Source organism: Melanostigma gelatinosum (assembly GCF_949748355.1).
Source record: "Melanostigma gelatinosum genome assembly, chromosome: 22".
Taxonomy (NCBI): domain Eukaryota; kingdom Metazoa; phylum Chordata; class Actinopteri; order Perciformes; family Zoarcidae; genus Melanostigma; species Melanostigma gelatinosum.
Window position 1 is genome coordinate 18,215,889 of NC_136655.1, and position 19,614 is coordinate 18,235,502.

The following is a 19,614-nucleotide window of genomic DNA, read 5'->3' on the forward strand; positions in this document are numbered from 1 at the left end:
TATCTTCTGTTTAAAAGTCTATAAAGTACTACTGTGTATTAGGCACACTGTAGGTAAAACAAAAAGTGATAATAATTAAGGAGCCAGGGGAGGGGTGTAATATTGGGGGGAAAAACTTTCCGAGATTGAAGTAGTTCATTTGCGAGAGAAAAAACTTGCTCCATAATAATACATTTTTTTAATCTACAATGGCCCTAATACGCCGTTGTAACGAGGACAACGAGCCATTTGTAAATTACCAAAAGCTGCTGAGGTCACACTCTTCTTCCTGGTATGACCATGGACGCTGACCAGCTGGTAACCTCAAGAGCTGGCCTGCCGAGATGACCGGCTGGATTTGACAGGCCAGCAGGTCTCAGAAAACGTAGGCAATACAAAGCTGTATGGCACAATAAATGTACCGGTGTGTGTATATATGAAAATATAAAGAAAGAAAATTAAGGCATAGTTTCACACATTCAAAATCTGAACAGTTCATTTCTAGTCTAAAGCATTTCAGACGTGCAAATTATATCAGTTATGACTGTGTTTGATATGAAATGCATGCTGGGAAACAAACAAAAAGGAGGAACAAGGGGACCTTGTCTGAATGTGGACCTTATGAATCAATGAAAGGTTAACTTAACTTTCTACATGTGGCATGTGCTGCTTTTCTTTTGGAAACCACCATGGTCATGTTTCTGCAACTTTCTATATGGTGTTTGACAAACAGCAGTGTGAGGTGTAGACCTTTACCCTTACTTCTCCACTTCCTCTTTCAGAGAGAAGAAGCCGATTGGCTGGGACACAGACATCTCCTGGCTGACAGGAGAGGAGTTACATGTAGAAGTGCTGGAGAATGTTCCACTCACCACACACAACTTTGTAAGTACCGTTAGACAAAATGTCACACCATAACTCAAATGACAATAAACATTATATATTCATTATTTTGCTCAGCCTTACACCAGGTTCACACTGGACGTGTAAAAGCCACGTAGCGCTGCCGGCGTCCTTTCGCCGTTTATCGAAACCAATTGGGCTACTCGCAGAGAATGAGCCGCTGCTAAGAGCTCCACGGCTGGCTTGCTTACTCGGCGTTGAGTCTCTGCTTCATGTGCCGTGATAGATTCTGGCAAGAAATACACTGATAATCTATCATGAAGGACATGCGTAATATGTGTGATATCAGTGATTTGACAGACAGAGATACCTCTAACGCAGCGGTTCCCAAACTTTTTAGGCCGCGCACCCCCTTCTACATCCCGACCGGGTTCGCGCACCCCCCCCCCCCTTAATAATAATAAAAAAAAAAGAAGCAACAGAGCCTTTTAAGCCTTCATAGCCGCATAAGAATCGGACCAATGAGAGAACAGTTTGCTCGCGCGTGGCATTTGTTTACAAGATTTAGTCCGCTGTTAAATGTTGCAGTGTGAACACAAACCGAACAAAGGAGCAACTGCAACAAAGCAAACGAACTGAAGGTGTGAAAACGCCCTGAAACACTGCAACAAAGTTTCAATAACTTTCAGTGACACAAGGCGTCACTTTTAAAGAGCAATACGGATGCGAGCACACACGCACAGGCTCAGAGGCAGATTATCACATTTAATTTACAATTAATGACCGACTAATGTAGCCAGGATGTCTTCGGACAAAGCATCGATGCGGCGCGACACAGTGTTGTTGGACACCGGGATCATGTCCAACTTTTTTTGCTTCTTTCTCCCCAATCATACATTCCACCATCTCTCTGGCAGCTGGCAAGCTCACGTCTTCGGCGATTGTGTGCGGTAGCCCCTTTCTCGCTATTCTGTAACCAGATATGAAGCCCGTAGTGCGTCATTTATAGACCCAACACATGAATGAGACTGCAGTTGTTTTTGGCTGTTTTGTAACTCCTCCAATTTCGATATAAACAATGTAAGGGGCTTTTGACTTGCACTGGCATGCTTGGTGTTCAGGTGGCGACGTAAATAAGAGCTTCAGACTGTTAGCCAGAACCTCGCTGCACACCACGCACTGTGGCTTTGGGGAATCTGCGTTGCCAATCCAAGTGAAGCCCAGACACAGATACTTTTCATCATATTTCCTCTTTTTTTCCCCAGTCTCCTCCGTCTCATCTTCCTCTGACTCTGGCTCGATTTCTTCTCCCCCCAACGCACCTCTCCGTTCCCCTCGCCTCCGATTCCTCTCTCTCTCTCTGTCCCTCTCCTCTTTTACGACTGATAGCTTCAGATGTCCCACCTGACAGTTTTTAAATTAAAATTACATTTTTTTTAATATTTAATATTATTACACCATCAGACCGCCATTACACTTTTCCTCTCGCGCACCCCCTAGAGGCAGCTCGCGCACCCCCAGGGGTGCGCGCACCCCACTTTGGGAATCCCTGCTCTAACGCAAACAGCGGAGGAGCAGAATCACTCGTTGAGCAGAATCACTCGGTGCGAACAGCCAGGTTTCTGCTCAAGCGACAATTGACCTAGCGATGTGCTTCCACATCCAGTGTGAATCTGGCCCTTGTATCAACCAATTTTCAGAAGAATTACATCACCACTTGGTTCATTCATGATTCCCACAGTCAATGCCCACAATCATCAAATAATCCAATCAAAACTAACCTCCACTGAAATCTGTAAGTGTGTTTGTCTGTGAGCTGCCAATATGTGGAAAGTCAGTGAATGAGAAAAAAAAGCCAGTTTTACCTTCTGCGTGATATAGTCCACATCATTGTAGTCCACTGGAAAAAGCTAAGGCCAGTTGTCTCTGGAGTCTGTCAGAAGGAGGAGGAATCAGTTCGTAGCAATCCTCAACTAGAAATGAAAGCTGCGATGAACGGGCCCTCGCATCCACCGCACGTCGGGGGTGCCAGCGGGACTCTGGCCTGCGCAGCCGAGAACGTCCGCGACCGTTGGACAGCGCGCCCGCGAGTCCGACGTTTGGACACAGTATCTGCTGTGTGGTGCTACAGAACACATGCAAACATGCATTATGTTGCTCTATATCAAGTATAAACCACATTGTGTAAAGGTTATGAAAATCGGATGTTGTTTGTCAGAAAACTCAGATTTCCTTTCGCCAGCAGGTGGCGCTGTGAATATTAGTGAAAATTAGCTTGTAGACATCCTCAGGCCATGAGTGTTATCAAGCATGGGAAGTTTGGGACCATTTGGAACAAGCCCAGCTGAGTTACATCATCTTTTTTGATGGGGAATCACATAAATTAGCTGCCCGCTACGGCTATGCCATTCCGTCAAATGTAAAGCTTTTGATAACTTTTAATCACAACGGTCTTGAGATTGATCTGACAAATTCCCTAGCAGCAGTTTGTTCAAGGATAGTGACTACAAATGGGCAAAAAATTATACAAAAATCAACATGTCCAACTTCCGGTACGGTTTACAGCATACCATAAAGACTTTTTCAAGTCTTTATGGTATACATGTGCCTACCAAGTTCAATACATGTACCTGAAACGTAGCGCTGGGGCTGCTCTTTTGAAATATTTTAGGGGGCGCTATGGAGGCAATTTAAAATGGCCAAGCCAAAAACCCATATAAAATATATCTTCCCATGACCTATGACACATGTACAAAGTTCCATGAGATTTTGAGCATCCCAAGCCACTGAACCATCAGCTTCATTTTTCAAGCCGAATGATGCGTTGCCACGGCAGCAGCGTTCTACGAAAAGTCACAATATTCATGATGATGCATCATCAATGTGTTAAGGCTATCTTTACCAAATTTGAGACTGATCTGGTGAGCTGGCTAGGAGGAGTAAATAAAAGTGTAAAATGTGACATTTCCTTTTGCCAGTAGGTGGCGCTATGAGTTATTGAAAATGTTGGCATTGATATATGCTCAAGCTTGAAGTAGCATCATGCATAACACATTTTGTGCAGATTGGATAATGTATCTTGGAGTTACAACAACTTACTTTTTCATGCCGATTGAGGCCAAATGGCCGCCACATCAAGGTTCTTCAATGAAAACTCACGAATTTAACGAATTTAAATATAACTTTTCATCACAACGGTCTGAAGAGCATCCTGACCAAATTTGAGGTCAATCCCATCAATTCTGTAGCAGGAGTTCGCTAAAGTACAAAGGCTGAAAAATGCAAAAAGTGACGACAAACCACAAAATAGTGGGTTTGCTGTAGCGCCCCCTACCGGTTGAATGGAATGAAAATGTCAGGGTATGTAACAGAATGTAATGTGCACATATGCTGTAACTTTGGTGAGATTAGGACAAATGGTTTTGAAGTTATGTGTATTGATGTATAAGCCACGCCCCTAAGAAGTTCATTGGTCCATATCTTGTAAAAGCAAAGAGATATCAAAAAGCTTGCAACTTGCACCTTTGCGAGACCTCTGCTTACATGGCCGAGAATGTTTGCGACAACGCGACCAAGAGTTGGATGTTTTTTTCCTGGATGGAGTATTTGACCCTGGAAATTATGCTTTGCAAATAGTCCACCACTTCCTGTCACCAATGTGTGGTGCTAAATAATGCGCAACATTCATTATGTTGCTCAATATCAAGTATGGACAACATCATGTAAATGTCATGTGAATCGGATATCGTTTGTCAAATAACGCTGATTTCCTTTTGCCATGAGGTGGCGCTTTGACTTAGATGGAAAATTGGCTTGTAGACATCCTCAGGCCATGACTGTTCATGCATGTCAAGTTTAGGACAGATTTGAGCAAGTCCAATGGGGATACATCAGCTTGCTGTTTCATGGGGAGTCATGTAAAATGGCTGCCACGCCACGGCTACACCATTCCATCAAACGTAAAGCTTTTGATAACTTTTAATCACAAAGGTCTTTGGATTGTACTATCCAAATTTGAAGTGGCTCTGACAAAGTCCCTAGGAGGAGTTCGTTAAAGTATAGCGCCTAAAAGTGACAAGAATCAAGGTAAAATTCACACAAAAATAGAAATGGACGACTTTTGGTTGATTGTAGAGCATGTTCCGACGAGAGTTTCTTTTAAGTCTTCATGCGATACATGTGACTAGGGCTGGGCGGTATACCAGTTCAACCAGTATACCGGTTTTAATTTCCCGTACGATATGAATTTATCGAAGCAACTTCTGTTGCTCTTCAACAGGCAGCAAAATATATTGTTCGCCGCTAGGAGTGCTACAGACGGAGCTAGTTGTCTTACCTGTATTGAGTGGGAACCCTAGTCATGGTCAACAATGAACAACCCATAACTAATGCTCTTTAACAGGGCAAAACACCACGACACAACAGTTTGTGACACATAAACCATTTGTAACACTAATAATTGTACATTTATAAAATTTCTCCGCCGAACTGCATGCTGGGTAAAGCTCGCTAACAGTCTGCTAACAGCTGGGAGAGGCTCTGTCGCAGCAGTAACCTTACATTAAAGAACAGAAAAGAGCGATGCAGGATGAACAAAGACTGAACAACAAAAGGTGTTTAGGTCAGACACATATGCAACGCTGATTACCGTAATATGTGTTGTATTTGTTATAAATGTACATTGGTAGTAGACTGTGATAAGAAGCTGTACATGGAGGGACTTCTTCTTTAAATTCCATTGGCGGATGGCAACCAACTTGCATAGTGCATACCGCCACCTACTGTACCGGAGTGTGCATTTTCAGGGAAACCTTTTCTTCACTGTTCTGATAATAAAATAACATATATAAATAACTAAAGAAATAAACCTAAACAACACCTACTAACAACTAAATCCTACGGCCTAATCCCATTTCTTTCCATGGAGGGGCTTAGGGCCCAGGGGAATGTAGGTGAAGAAAACAGGAAGTGATGGAATGGAAGACACGCCACACAAACAGCTGTTCACCGCTCGCTGGCCGGCCGTTTTGGCGTTAATTAATTAATGCTTTAACGCGAGAAAAAAATACCGTGATATACCGTGAAACCGCCAGAGTCTTACAAAATACCGTGATATGCATTTTTGGTCATACCGCCCAGCCCTACGATGTGACTACTAAATTTCATACATGTAGGTGAAACAGTGCATTGGGGCTGCTTTGTTGAAAATTTGCAGGGGGCGCTATCGAGGCAATTTATAACGGCCAAGGCTAAAATCTACATGAAATCTGTATTTGCGTCACCTATGACATATGTACAAAGTTCCATGAGTTTTTTAGTATCCCAAGTTACTATCAATGTCTTAAGGCTTTCCTTACCAAATTTGAGGAGTAAATAAAAGTATAAAATGTGACATTTGCTTTTGCCAGTTGGTGGCGCTGTGACTTATTGGAAATTAGTGCATTTAAAAGTAGTCTGGCTTGAAGTAGCATCATGCATAATACATTTTGTGCAGATTGGATAATGTACGTTGGAGTTATAACGGCTTCCTTTTTCATACCGAATGGCCGCCCCGGTACGTCAAGGTTCTTCCTTGAAAACTCACGAATTTAATATTTTTTTTATCACAAAGGTCTTAAGAGCGTCCTGACCAATTTTGAAGTCGATCACATACATTCTGTAGGAGTTTGTTAAAGTACAAAGAGAGAAAATTACAAAAAAGCAGAAAATTGGTCAATTACTGTAGCGCCCCCCAGAAGTTAAATTAAATGAAAATTACAGGCTATGTTCCAGAATGCAATGTGCACATATACAGTATCTGCACTTACATCTGTCCCTATCCAAGCTGCCTCTAACGGTGATTGGATCAGCTGGGAGAGGCCCAGAGGCAGCGCCTCCAGTCTACTCTACAGTCTGTTATAAAGGCATGTATGTTAGATTCTGCCTGAGAGCTGAGGACGGTTGGTGGGAAAATGCCCTGTTAACCTACAGTTTCCATCCTTTGGGAAGATGGTGGATGTACCAGAACCAACCTGTTCTCAGTCACCCAAACTTCAATGCTCCTTTTTTGGTCAACACCGATGCCAGCGAGATAGGACCAGCCTTGAACTGAGGAAGTCATTGCTTTTGCCAGCCGCAGCCAAAATCCAGCAGAGAGGAATTATGCTTTCTATTACCATAGAATAGTAAATGGACTGTACTTGCATAGCGCTTTTGTAGTCTTCCAACCACTCAAAGTGCTTTAACAATACATGTCATCATTCACCCATTCACGCACTGATGGCAGGGGCTACCATGCAAGGTGCCATCTGCTCATCAGGACTCTAACTAATTATTCATACCCATTCATACACCGCAAGAACAGCCTGCAAGATCAATTTGGGGTTAAGTGTCTTGCCCAAGGACACATCGACATTGACTAGCAGAGCCGGGGATTGAACCACCGATCCTCTGATTGAAGGACGTCTCTGCTCTACCACTGAGCCACAGTTGCCTCACGATGCTTGGCTGTGGTGTGGCCATTGGAGAAGTGGAGGACATATTCGGAAGATCGAAAAGCACACACACTGGCACAGGGGAAATTTTCCATCACAATTCTGTCAGATTGTGGGTCACAGTTTATCTCTTCAATCATCCAAATGGTGTGCCGAGCCTAGAACGTGGGACAAAAATTAACATCCGCCTATCATCCCCAGACCAACCTCACAGAGAGTGAACCACACCTTAAAATCAATGATTGCATCCGGAAACCAGCATAAGCATTGGGATAAATACCTCCCAGAGTTCCGGTTTGCTATAAACTTGGCAGTCCAGGAGTCCACTACAGTTTTCCCTGCAGAGCTGAATCTTACCGTTGGTCGGCTTTTCGTAAAATGGGAACGGCAACTGGAAAAAGCCAAAGCCAATTTTCTCTGGAGTCTGTCAGGAGGAGGCAGAATCTGGTGGATTTATATTTCCCCGTCTGAGTTTCTCAGTTGTCTTTCTTCTTGAGTTGTGCTAAAGGAGACTGAACTGTTTTGAGTTGTGAAAAAAACAAAACAGAATCTTTACCGAGCGGTCTGAAATTTAAGACTGTGGGACTGAAACATACACCAATTCTCCCTTGATCGAATACGCTTCTTAAAAGCTGAACTGGGTCTATTTGTTTTGCAGTGCTGGTTCATGGTGACATATATTTCATTGCTACTGGGTATTTGCTTTATTGTTTTGTATGGTTTGAATGAGCTATTTTCTTTCTATTTTATAACTATTATTTGTCAGGTGTGACTCTGACTGGCACCCCTCTCTTAAAAGGGTCTAACCCGCTACACCCTACTTGGTCCTGATTCTGTGTTTCTGTTTGATTCATAGGTTAGGAAGACCTTCTTCACACTGGCCTTCTGTGACTTCTGCAGAAAGCTGCTCTTCCAGGGTTTCCGCTGTCAGACCTGTGGCTACAAGTTCCACCAGCGTTGCAGCACTGAGGTTCCCCTCATGTGTGTCAACTACGACCAACTAGAGTAAGTCACACACAAGGAAAGCACCATGATGCAGCAACTAGTTTGAGATTGTACCAACTGTACAATGTATTCTTGTTATGGTACAAGAATCTCTTGAGATCCTGGATTTGTGTTATTATAGCAGTGCTTGAAAGGGGCCATTACTATTACTCAGTGGTGTATAGTAACGAAGTAGAAATACTTCGTTACTGTACTTAAGTAGTTTTTTTGGGTATCTGTACTTTACTTTACTACTTATATTTCTGTTGACTTTTACTTTTACTTCACTACATTTTGCAAAGAAAACTGATACTTTTACTCCGATACATTTCCCCTGAAACCTTCGTTACTCGCTACAAAATCAAATCTATCTTTAGAAACAAAATGAATCATGAGAGCAGCGTCGGGGACTGTGGTGGAACACAGACTGCAAGCAAGCAGGTTTGGTGAATCAGTGGTGCTAGCAGCAAGTTAAATCATTGGTTAATCACGTTAATGCACAATTGAAAACAAGTGCTCTCAAAGCTGCGGTGTTTTGATTCCCAGGATGCTACATGCTATAAGCTAGCGGGCGACTACATGAGTATAATTCCACTCTACGATGACTGATTTCATGATGGAAGCAGAAATGGAAGCACCTGCTACTCCCGCAACAAACTACGGTGGTGACGAAGACCAACACCAGTGGATCGCTAGCGAGTTAGTGAGCTGAGGAGGTGTTGACAGTTGTGCAGCACTAGTTGGCTAACGTTAGCTATAGCTAACCACCACGCCATAGGATTGACGGGAGCCGAGAAAGCGCAGCATTAGCGGTAGCGTTAGCATTAGTGAAATCCTTCGCAGCTGTGCGCAAGCTGTGACGCTGAACACACCTCTACCTGCCTCAGCGGCCTGTGAAAGGATATTTAGCATCGCAGGACTAGTCTTCAGCCCAAGAAGAGCGAGACTGAATTCTCACCATTTTGAAAACTAACTTCTTTTGAAGATGAACAGGACATTTTTCAGTTTCAAGTAATGACTGGGTTGCTGCTTTAGTATTGATCATGTTTTGATATTTGAGTCATGTTGTGGATGATCAGATGGAGTTATGATGGTAGCAGTCGCCCAATTGCAGATTCAGCTTGAGCAAAACCTTTGTCTGTTGTGTTCAAATCAGGCCCATAGGAGTTTACAAGGCAGGTGTCCTTTCTCTAAACACTGACCTGATGCATCAAGTGGATATGTTTTGCTGAACATAATATTATGCATTGGTCCTCTACATCCTCTAGTCTAATGAGCAGACTTATAAACGCACTGTTACAACTCCTTCATAGTGTCATATTGCTTTTCGGAGAATTATGATGATAAGTTCATCGTAGATGCAAAAGTATACTTATGTACTATAGAGTGGTCTCACCTACGTCACGATCTCCTTAGTTACGAGGTCTGTCCGCCATGTTGGAGTACATACAGATCCTACATGGCGGCGAGTAAACAAGGAAGTGCGGCGAAAATACCATACTTTGAATCACTGGATAGTGCATCAAAGGTTCGCTACCTGGCCAAATTGAAGGTTATTGGTAACTTGGATCCCTATACGATGAGTGCAGATCGTTTCAGTGCCGATCCTACTTATCTTCCATCGGTAAACTACGGCAACATCTACATGTATCTCGTGAACACCCCCAGTCCTTACACAAAAGACGAGTTGGAGTGCTACAAAGGGCTCGACGCTTATAATCAGTTTGTCAGTGGATGGGTCCGAGACGTCAAAGCAACGGTCGTCGAGAATTCTCATCTCGTCATTGGGAGGGTAAATATATACAGATCTGGTCAGATATTTAGCAATATTCAATGTTTACTCAGTGCAAACAGACACGTGTGTTTGTTTACATTGTACATGCATGTCATTGTGTGCGTGTGTGTAGGAATTAACTTTCAACTAACCCCTAACTTCATCCCCCCCACACACACACACACACATATATATATATATATATATATATATATATATATATATATATATATATATATATATATATATATATATATATATATATATATATATATATATATATATATGATCTGACGTTAAACTCATATCAAGCAATGCTGAGGCTGCATCTCTGTGTTTCGCCTGTTGTACACGCTCGACACGTCTCTGGTACCGACTGCTGTCACGGGCCGATGAAGCTTCGGTAACCTTCTCATGTCCAAGTTTAATTTATATTTCCTTTATTAAATACTGTTCACAAACGAATTAGTAAATAAAATCACTGACCACTCATAAAGTGATCCGCACATACTCTAGTGTACGCCAAATTCCATTCCTTTATATCTCGAGAGATGCGTGACAGCCATTTCTGGCGACGTCGCTTGGATAGCTCCTTCGTGTCATTTCCTTGATGTGTAATGACCGCTGGCAAACGAAAGAATGATTTCTTGTTTCTATCAGCTCTGCTGCCACAACCAAAGACAGCACAAAAGTTCACCACCGATAGGTTATGCGACTCAGCCGTGCATGCCAGTGGCTTTGTGTGTACTCCAACATGGCCGACAGCTAAACTGTGACGTCACACGAGACCACTCTATATATTATGTTGAACATTGTTGCTCCTGAATGGATCACAGCCAACCCAATTATGTTCAACACAGCTCCATGTCCTTGGTCATGATGCCACAGCACTTCAAAGAATAAACTTCATCATTCTCAAAATTCTGACCCTTTGCTTTTTTATTAACAGCATTTACTTGTACTTTTACTTTCAATGAACAGGTTATGATGTTCATTTAATGTTCAGGTTGTGATGTACATTTAATATCAGAAAATTACTTTTGACACTTAAGTACTTTTGTACTTAAGTACAATAAATATCAGATACTTTAAGACTTTTACTCAAGTAGTATTCTAATAGGTGACTTTTTACTTTTACTGGAGTAGTTTTCCAGTAAGGTATCTTTACTTTTACTCAAGTATGGCTTTTGAGTACTTTATACACCACTGCTATTACTTATTACTCAGTACCAACTGACCCAGTAGCTGTAACTATTGTAGGCACACATGATGTAGTTACTGTACATATCCCGTAAAATAGGCCTTTATACTGCTTTAACGAGCCACAAGAGGATAAAATGTGCTGCTGTGTAAACTACAACTCATACAATATGCAAAACCACGTTGGCGCCGTCAAAATTTACCGGATGGCAGAAACCCTGACAGGTCTAGTTTTGCAAACCCATACTCGCCAGCTCAGTACCTGAACTGACCAGATACCCTCTAATTATATCCAAGTCAAATGGCGTGAATGTAAGACCCACGACGTGGCCCGTAAATAAACACACATGCTGCTTAACAGTCACTAGCATTCTGCCCAATCAGTGCCAGGCTTTCACAAGAAAAACACTTTAGTTCTCACCCGCTGCCGACTCGCTTTTAGTTCATTTTGTGCAGGAATCTGCTGGTGCAACTGAAATATATTCACTCTGCATGCTTTATTGCATTGTGATGCCTCAGAGTTTTTCATCAGTCAGCAATACACCTATTTGTTCCATGTCAGACTTGCCAGACATTGAACTCTCAAAAAAAAAAAAAAAAAAAAAAAAGATATATATATATATATATATATATATATATATATATATATATATATATATATATATATATATATATATATATATATATATATATATATATATATATATATATATATATATATATATATATATATGACACCGTGATGTCACAAGTGATGTCACTTGAGTCAGCGTGGGTTGTGGGAAAGAAATGTGGAGGTGTGGAGTTAGAAAGAAGTTAGCTTACAAGACTTCCATCTGTAGAGGCTCCAGGCTACATTAGTCGTAAATAACATGACATACCCAAATATCTGACTGACAGTTGAGTTGCTTAGTGGGTAATGTAGGCGCCAGGGTTTGAGAAGCAGAAAGAATGTGGAGACGATATTTCTGCTTCATCAATTTTTAAACTGTCTATTATGATTTTAACAATGTTGTAGGTGTGTGACGCTAAATCTATTGAGTAGTCTTTTAAGGTTGCTAAACATAGTTGTTGGTCTGTTTTCTTGCTGTTGAGTGTTGAGTCTGCTGGTCTTCTTGCTTTTGCAAACTAAATGTTGATTCTGTCCTGGATTTTCTGTGGAACAATTGTGCGATGTGAGAACATAACATGAAACTTGTTCGTCCCTTTCTTAACCAAGCTCTCTGCTGTACAGCTGTGTGTCATCTAGTGTCTCCTGATTCAATTCTTGTCAGGATCCATGATCCCTGTCTGACACGTTGTGTGTTTCCCCTGATGTCCTCTCCTCATGTGTCCTGTCATTCCCCTGTTTGTTATTGTGTGCCATGTGCTCTGTGTTTGTCCTCTGCCTCCAGACACCTCCCATGGCCACACCCGTGATTGTGCACAGCTGAGGACACTCCAGCCGATCACCTCCTGCGGCCTGACACACCAGACTCAGGTTCCACTAATGATTCCCCTGTCTCTATATAAACTCTGGTCCTGCAGTCTGGGGTTGTCAGGTCATACCGTCTTTCACCCGCGTCAACCCCGTGGCGTCCTCTGCCCTCCTTGTGTTCTACGGATTACACACCGCCGCTCTGCCCTCGTGTTACACGGACTACACACGGCGTCAAGCTGCCAGCCCTCCGGTGTCGAGCCACGGGACTCACACCGTCGATCTGCCTACTCTCTGTTATCGAGCCACGGGACTTCACGCCGTCAAGCTGCCACTCGGGTGTCGGACCACGGGCTCCACACCTTCCTGTCTTAGTCAGTCTAAATAAAACCTGTTTCCATTAACTTCTGTCTCCTGTGGTCTTGCGTTTGGGTCCTACCTGTGAACGCCCGTGACAGAACGACCTGACGATAATGGACCCAGCAACCACAGGAGCAGCTACGCTGGACAGAACTAACAGGCTGCTGGAGGAGATGAGAAGTTTCGCTGCTGAAGTTTCTCGGATTGGCTGGTTCGGGCAGGAACTAGCCCGGACAGTCAAGTCTCCACCAGTTCCAGCACCCGCACTATTCCAGGGCTTCCTGTTGCTATGCCAACGGGTATTTGACCGTCAGCCTCAGACTTTTGCCTCGGACGGGTCCAAGGTGTCCTACGTGGTTGGATTACTGCGGGGAAGGGCTTTGGACTCCGAACCGCGGCAACCTCCCGTCCCGGCCGCCGCCGTCTCCGAACCGCGTGACCTCCGGTCCCGGCCGTCTCCTCTGAGCCCCGGCCTCTCCCAGACCCGGCCGCTGCCGTCCCAGAGCAGCAGCGACCTCCAGTTCCCGGCGCTGCCGTCCCAGAGCAGCAGCGACCTCCAGTTCCCGCCGCTGCCGTCCCGGAGCAGCGGCGACCTCCAGTTCCTGCCGCCTCCGTCCCGGAGCAGCGGCGATCTCCAGTTCCTGCCGCCTCAGCGCCGCCGCCAGCTCCAGTTCCTGCCGCCTCCGTCCCGGAGCAGCGGCGACCTCCAGTTCCGCCGCTCAGGTCGTACCGTCTTTCACCCGCTTCAACCCCGTGGCATCCTCTGCCCTCCTTGTGTTCTATGGATTACACTCTGCCGCTCTGCCCTCGTGTGACACGGACTACACACGCCGTCAAGCTGCCAGCCCTCCGGTGTCGAGCCACGGGCCTCACACCGTCGATCTGCCACTCGGGTGTCGGACCACGGGCTCCACACCTTCCTGTCTTAGTCAGGCTAAATAAAACCTGTTTCCATTAACTTCTGTCTCCTGTGGTCTTGCGTTTGGGTCCTACCTGTGAACTCCCGTGACAATTCTATTTTAGGCTCCAGCCCCGAAACAAGTTGAGTGGAGGATAATTGAATGATAGAAAAGTAATCTTGATGATGTTTGTTCTGCAGCTTGTTGCTAGTGTCGAAATTCTTCGAGCATCATCCGTTTACCCAGGGGGAGGTCTCGTCGGAGGGAACCACCCCTGTGTCTGAGGCCTGTCCATCACTCCCCCTATCCGACTCCACCGGGTGAGTACTCCACCTTCACACTCCTCAGTGGAGAAGTAATTCTCCTCTTAATGTGCTTCTCCAGTGTATGTTCAACAACATTGTTTTTCTTACTCCGAGTGCTTAAAATAATAACAGAAATGTGACTATCTCTGCAAGTCCCAAAAAGTCGGTCTTCTTTTCACTTACTGAATTCATCTTTCCAGTTCTATATGCCACACCACTGTGTCCCCGTCCAAGTCCATACCCATCCCGCCCAGTTTCCGGCCCAATGAGGAGGACCACCGCAACCAGTTTGGCCAGCGGGACCGCTCGTCTTCAGCCCCAAACGTCCATATCAATACAATTGAGCCTGTCAACATCGATGTGAGTCTGCTACCACTTTGTTGGACTGATTCTGATAGATGTGTGCTTCTCAACCATTTGCTATGATTGGCCACCATGACTGCAGGTTTTGGTCCAACCAAACAGAAGCTGATACGACTGATTAACACACCTTAACCAGAGAAATGGAGCTCACCAACTAGAAGCAGCAGTTACATTTGGCAGATTTTAATAGCAGATATCATGTTGTTATTTGACAAACTGTGACCTTTGTATGCACTTTTAACAAATACATTTCCATGATGTACGCATTTCAAACGTCATACAAAAAAGGAAACGATAACTCTAAATATTGGCCAGCCCTACGCCACTGTAAAAACCTGAATGTAGTCTCCGTCAAACCAGTATTTTCCCGAGTAGCCTGTGGACAATGCAGTGTTTCCCACAAGATTTTGTGTCGCAGCAAAGAAGTCGTCGCCACAAAGCATGGTAAACGAGACAGGGTCCTTGTTTCAAGATTGCTCGGATGGGTTGCCGACATCCCTTCAGGACACATTGAGGGCAGTCCACCCGGTAGACAGTTGCGTAGGGATCAGGGGCCACGTCCCTCCCCAAAGGTAGAAAAGGCACAGAAAGCACTAATTCCACAGCCCTTGAATGCGGTGAAATCCAGGTAAGCCGGTCTGTAAAGCTTAAGGCCGGAGCCCCGAGCCACCTTCATACCGGGCCTTTCCAAGCCGACCTAGAGCCCGTCACGGCGCACCGCCACAGAGAAAAGCACCTGGCAAAGGCCAGCCAACGCCGGGGAGTGATCCCACAAGGGAACCCTCCCACACAGAGTAGCGGCACCTGGTTCTGCAGAGTTGAATCCCCCAGGCAAACTGTGTGGACCCCACCCACTGAGAAGGGTACAAATATTTTCGTTTCATTGTGAAACTGTGGCTGGCCTGCCTCGACTGTGCTTTGTCTTTGTAAATAACAAAAAACATGAAAAGTGATTTAGTGTGGAAAATGATGATGTAAGCACTATATTATTCATGGCCTCCGCCTCGTTCCACTCAGTTCAGTACACTGTTTTGTAAAGGTACGGCCGTTTGCTTCCTCTTTATGAAGCAACTCTCATGTCACTGAATATAAACTTCAGTTCTACAGCATCATTTAGAATTGGGATACATGTGTTTGAATGAACTAGAACAAATGATGTTCCTTCTTATTCATTTGAACATTTATTAGTTTGAGTGGCAGTCCTAGTTTGTGCTACAGTTGAGACTCTAGATGGATGTTCATGGAGTGGATTTATTCAAATGTGTACAGCTCATGTGGGTACATTCTGGCCGCCTTCATTTTCGCCACCTACAGCGAATGTCACTCTTAACCCTAAAATTGACGACATTCAGTGTGAACAAACCTTCAGTACTGGCATTGGTTCTGAAACATGTGTAAACCTCAACCTATAAACAGTTCATAAGAATGCTGCTACGGTAAACAGTGCCGCACAGTACATTTTGTCTGTGTGTGTGAGAAGTATTTTCAGTATATTGTTAATTTCTCCTGTCCTTCTTTTCAGGACCTGATTCGAGATCAGGGCTTGCCAAGGTCAGATGGAGGTAAGGATCAAAATAGGACTTGTTTCTCTTTCTGTGGCTTTTTTCTCACCATCCATGTGTGTATGTGTGAGTGTGTGTGTGTGTGTGAGTGAGACGATCAGACCCAAGCAGTTGAGTCGGTTCTGTTTAGTCCGACCATTCACTGAGAGCAGGAGCTGAGGACACCTTTTTTTCGGATCTGTGGGTCAGGGTTTCTGGTCGAACAGAACTTCCACTTCTGCAGTCCTCGTTTCCTCTTTCCAGTCTTACTTTGAGCTGTTCTGCCAGGCTGAGCTCCTCCTCAGAGGAGTAAGGAGGGAACACACAAAGCTAATGTATTTTTCACAAGTTTAGTGACGTTAAAAACTGCTTCAGTTTGTCAGTTAGTTCGGGGCCTGTTTTATTTTTTATCATTTAAAGATGATTGATTAGGTTACATGCTTTTGATAGCTGACAGTTCAGAAACATCAGCTGGTACTTAAAAGTTTGAGAAACATACAGACTCTGCCAAGGTTGTACGTTTGGTTTATTCAAGTAGATGCAGTAGTTCATGAATGAACAGATCAGTGTTAAGGGATCATTCAAAGGTTTTGGATATGCGACGAACATGCTCTTACTTTCTATGAGAAGTCTGGTAGCAACCTTTGAAGATATCCAACCGACAGTTTAGGAACTTCCTTAGTGAGGACTCTTACCTTTCTATGGCATATTTACAGTACGTTTGACAACCCCACTGAACTGTTGCCTTCAAATTCATGAATTGAAGTTCACCCATTGTTTATTAATCCAGTGCAACATTTGTAAAATTGTTCAGTTTCAAACGAGCAATTTACTTCAAGGAGTTGTTCAACGTTCTGGAAAATACATGTATATGTATTACATGTATACATGTATATGCTTTATTTTGGGGCTGCAAACACAGCATTATTAAGGCAGCTCATAGAAAACTAGCAAGGACCTGATGCATAGTGGTGATTAAAGAACAAATCTGCATCTCAGTCTTCACAATATAACAATCCTCCTAGCAGGTCCAAACTACTACGTCATGCTAATGCTAAAGCACAGTTGGAGGGGAGGGCTGCCACACTGTAGTGCACAGCGCAATAGTGCGCAGCGCAGTAGTGCGCAGCGCAGTAGTGCGCAGCGCAGTAGTGCGCAGTAGTGCGCAGTAGTGCGCAGTAGTGCGCAGCAGTGCGCTGCGCAGCAGTGCGCTGCGCAGCAGTGCGCAGCGCAGTAGTGCGCAGTAGTGCGCAGCAGTGCGCAGCGCAGTAGTGCGCAGCAGTGCGCAGCGCAGTAGTGCGCAGCAGTGCGCTGCGCAGTAGTGCGCTGCGCAGTAGTGCGCTGCGGTGCAGCTACAGCGCTGTAGTGCACTACAGCGCAGTAGTGCTGCACAGCGCAGTGGTGCACTACAGCGCTGTGGTGCACTACAGCGCTGTGGTGCACTACAGCGCTGTAGTGGTTCATGTCTCGTCTTGTTCTGGGTATTTCTTACTGACTTGACGCACAGCAGTCTGAATACCTACAATACATGAATGTGTTGTAGCTAAACAGTGCTAACTGTGCAGCTGGCTAGCTTAACATATTCTCAATTCAATTAAGTTACAGATTGAGTAATATTGATTCGGCTAGCAACATTAGACTTTGCCATTAGTCGTCCGCTCTCCAGAATCTCCAGCTTGTCAAAGATTTTAGAGGCTTTGCTTGCTGAGCAACAATTTCTAACTGGTTGGTTAATGGTGCGACACAAAAATGTTTTTTTTTATTTCTGTTTGTGTGCAGATTAAACAAACAAGACACAAGGCGTCAATCAGTGAGTGTTAGTCTGTGTATTGTGTATGTAGCTGCTTTAAGTCTCTATGATAAGCGAAGCTAACCACGGCCTGACTCCGGCTCTGAAGTCTACTGAACACACAGACATGAAACTGATATCAATCGTCTCATCTCACTTCAGAAAAAGAGAGCCAGTAAGAGTATTTCCCAAAACATGGCAATGAAATGTATTACATATATTTTTAATTGAACAAACAGCCATGTAGTGTGGTAGGAGGACATCCAGAGGCTGAGTTGTAGCCATGGACTGTAGTTAGTTGGTGGTGAGAGGGGCAGGGTGAGTAGCAGTGATGGTCTGTCTGTTTCTCTTTGCCCTGCAGCCCCCCCGACCCACCCCGCCCGCTGCTTGAGGAAGCACCGAACACGGACCTCAAGCCCCCTCCTATACTCCTACCCCAATGACATAGTGTTTGATTTTGAGCCTGAGCCTGTTTTCCGAGGTAGTTAGGCCTCTGTGTTCCTGTGTCCTTCACCCGCTCCACCCCACACCCCCACACACCAACCCAGCCCTGTCACCTCCACTCCCCACACACCAACCCAGCCCTGTCACCTCTACTCCCCACACACCAACCCAGCCCTGTGTCACCTCCACTCCCCACACACCAACCCAGCCCTGTGTCACCTCCACTCCCCACACACCAACCCAGCCCTGTGTCACCTCCACTCCCCACACACCAACCCAGCCCTGTGTCACCTCCACTCCCCACACACCAACCCAGCCCTGTGTCACCTCCACTCCCCACACATCAACCCAGCCCTGTGTCACCTCCACTCCCCACACACCAACCCAGCCCTGTGTCACCTCCACTCCCCACACACCAACCCAGCCCTGTGTCACCTCCACTCCCCACACACCAACCCAGCCCTGTGTCACCTCCACTCCCCACACACCAACCCAGCCCTGTGTCACCTCCACTCCCCACACACCAACCCAGCCCTGTGTCACCTCCACTCCCCACACACCAACCCAGCCCTGTGTCACCTCCACTCCCCACACACCAACCCAGCCCTGTGTCACCGCCACTCCCCACACACCAACCCAGCCCTGTGTCACCGCCACTCCCCACACACCAACCCAGCCCTGTGTCACCTCCACTCCCCACACACCAACCCAGCCCTGTGTCACCGCCACTCCCCACACACCAACCCAGCCCTGTGTCACCTCCACTCCCCACACACCAACCCAGCCCTGTGTCACCTCCACTCCCTACACACCAACCCAGCCCTGTGTCACCTCCACTCCCCACACACCAACCCAGCCCTGTGTCACCTCCACTCCCCACACACCAACCCAGCCCTGTGTCACCTCCACTCCCCACACACCAACCCAGCCCTGTGTCACCTCCACTCCCCACACACCAACCCAGCCCTGTGTCACCTCCACTCCCCACACACCAACCCAGCCCTGTGTCACCTCCACTCCCCACACACCAACCCAGCCCTGTGTCACCTCCACTCCGCTCTCTCGCTCTCTCGCTCTCTCGCTCTCTGTCTCTCTGTCTCTCTGTCTCTCTCTCGCCCCGTCATGCCCGTACATGCTCTCTCTACCACACACCTGATAGCTCACAGGTTACACATAGATCTCACCGTCTATTCTGATCAGACGCTGCTCTTTCTATGGTTGGTCATTTGGTTGTAGAAATGCT

The 19,614-nt window shown here is 45.4% G+C and overlaps 1 protein-coding gene across 3 annotated transcripts in view; it reads left to right on the forward strand.

Moving 5' to 3' along the window:
* braf (B-Raf proto-oncogene, serine/threonine kinase) overlaps positions 1 to 19,614 on the forward strand; it is a gene marked incomplete at its 5' end in the record, with an annotated part of 62,747 nt that overhangs the window by 6,771 nt on the left and 36,362 nt on the right. For 2 of the 3 annotated variants that reach the window (XM_079294639.1, XM_079294638.1), the window contains 5 exons: positions 8,152 to 8,300; positions 14,130 to 14,249; positions 14,435 to 14,594; positions 16,120 to 16,159; positions 18,289 to 18,408. In XM_079294639.1, the coding sequence (XP_079150765.1) occupies positions 8,152 to 8,300; positions 14,130 to 14,249; positions 14,435 to 14,594; positions 16,120 to 16,159; positions 18,289 to 18,408 (589 nt within the window). Of the gene's footprint in view, positions 1 to 761; positions 865 to 8,151; positions 8,301 to 14,129; positions 14,250 to 14,434; positions 14,595 to 16,119; positions 16,160 to 18,288; positions 18,409 to 19,614 lie in introns of all 3 variants that reach the window. The other variant, XM_079294640.1, reaches the window with a different exon arrangement.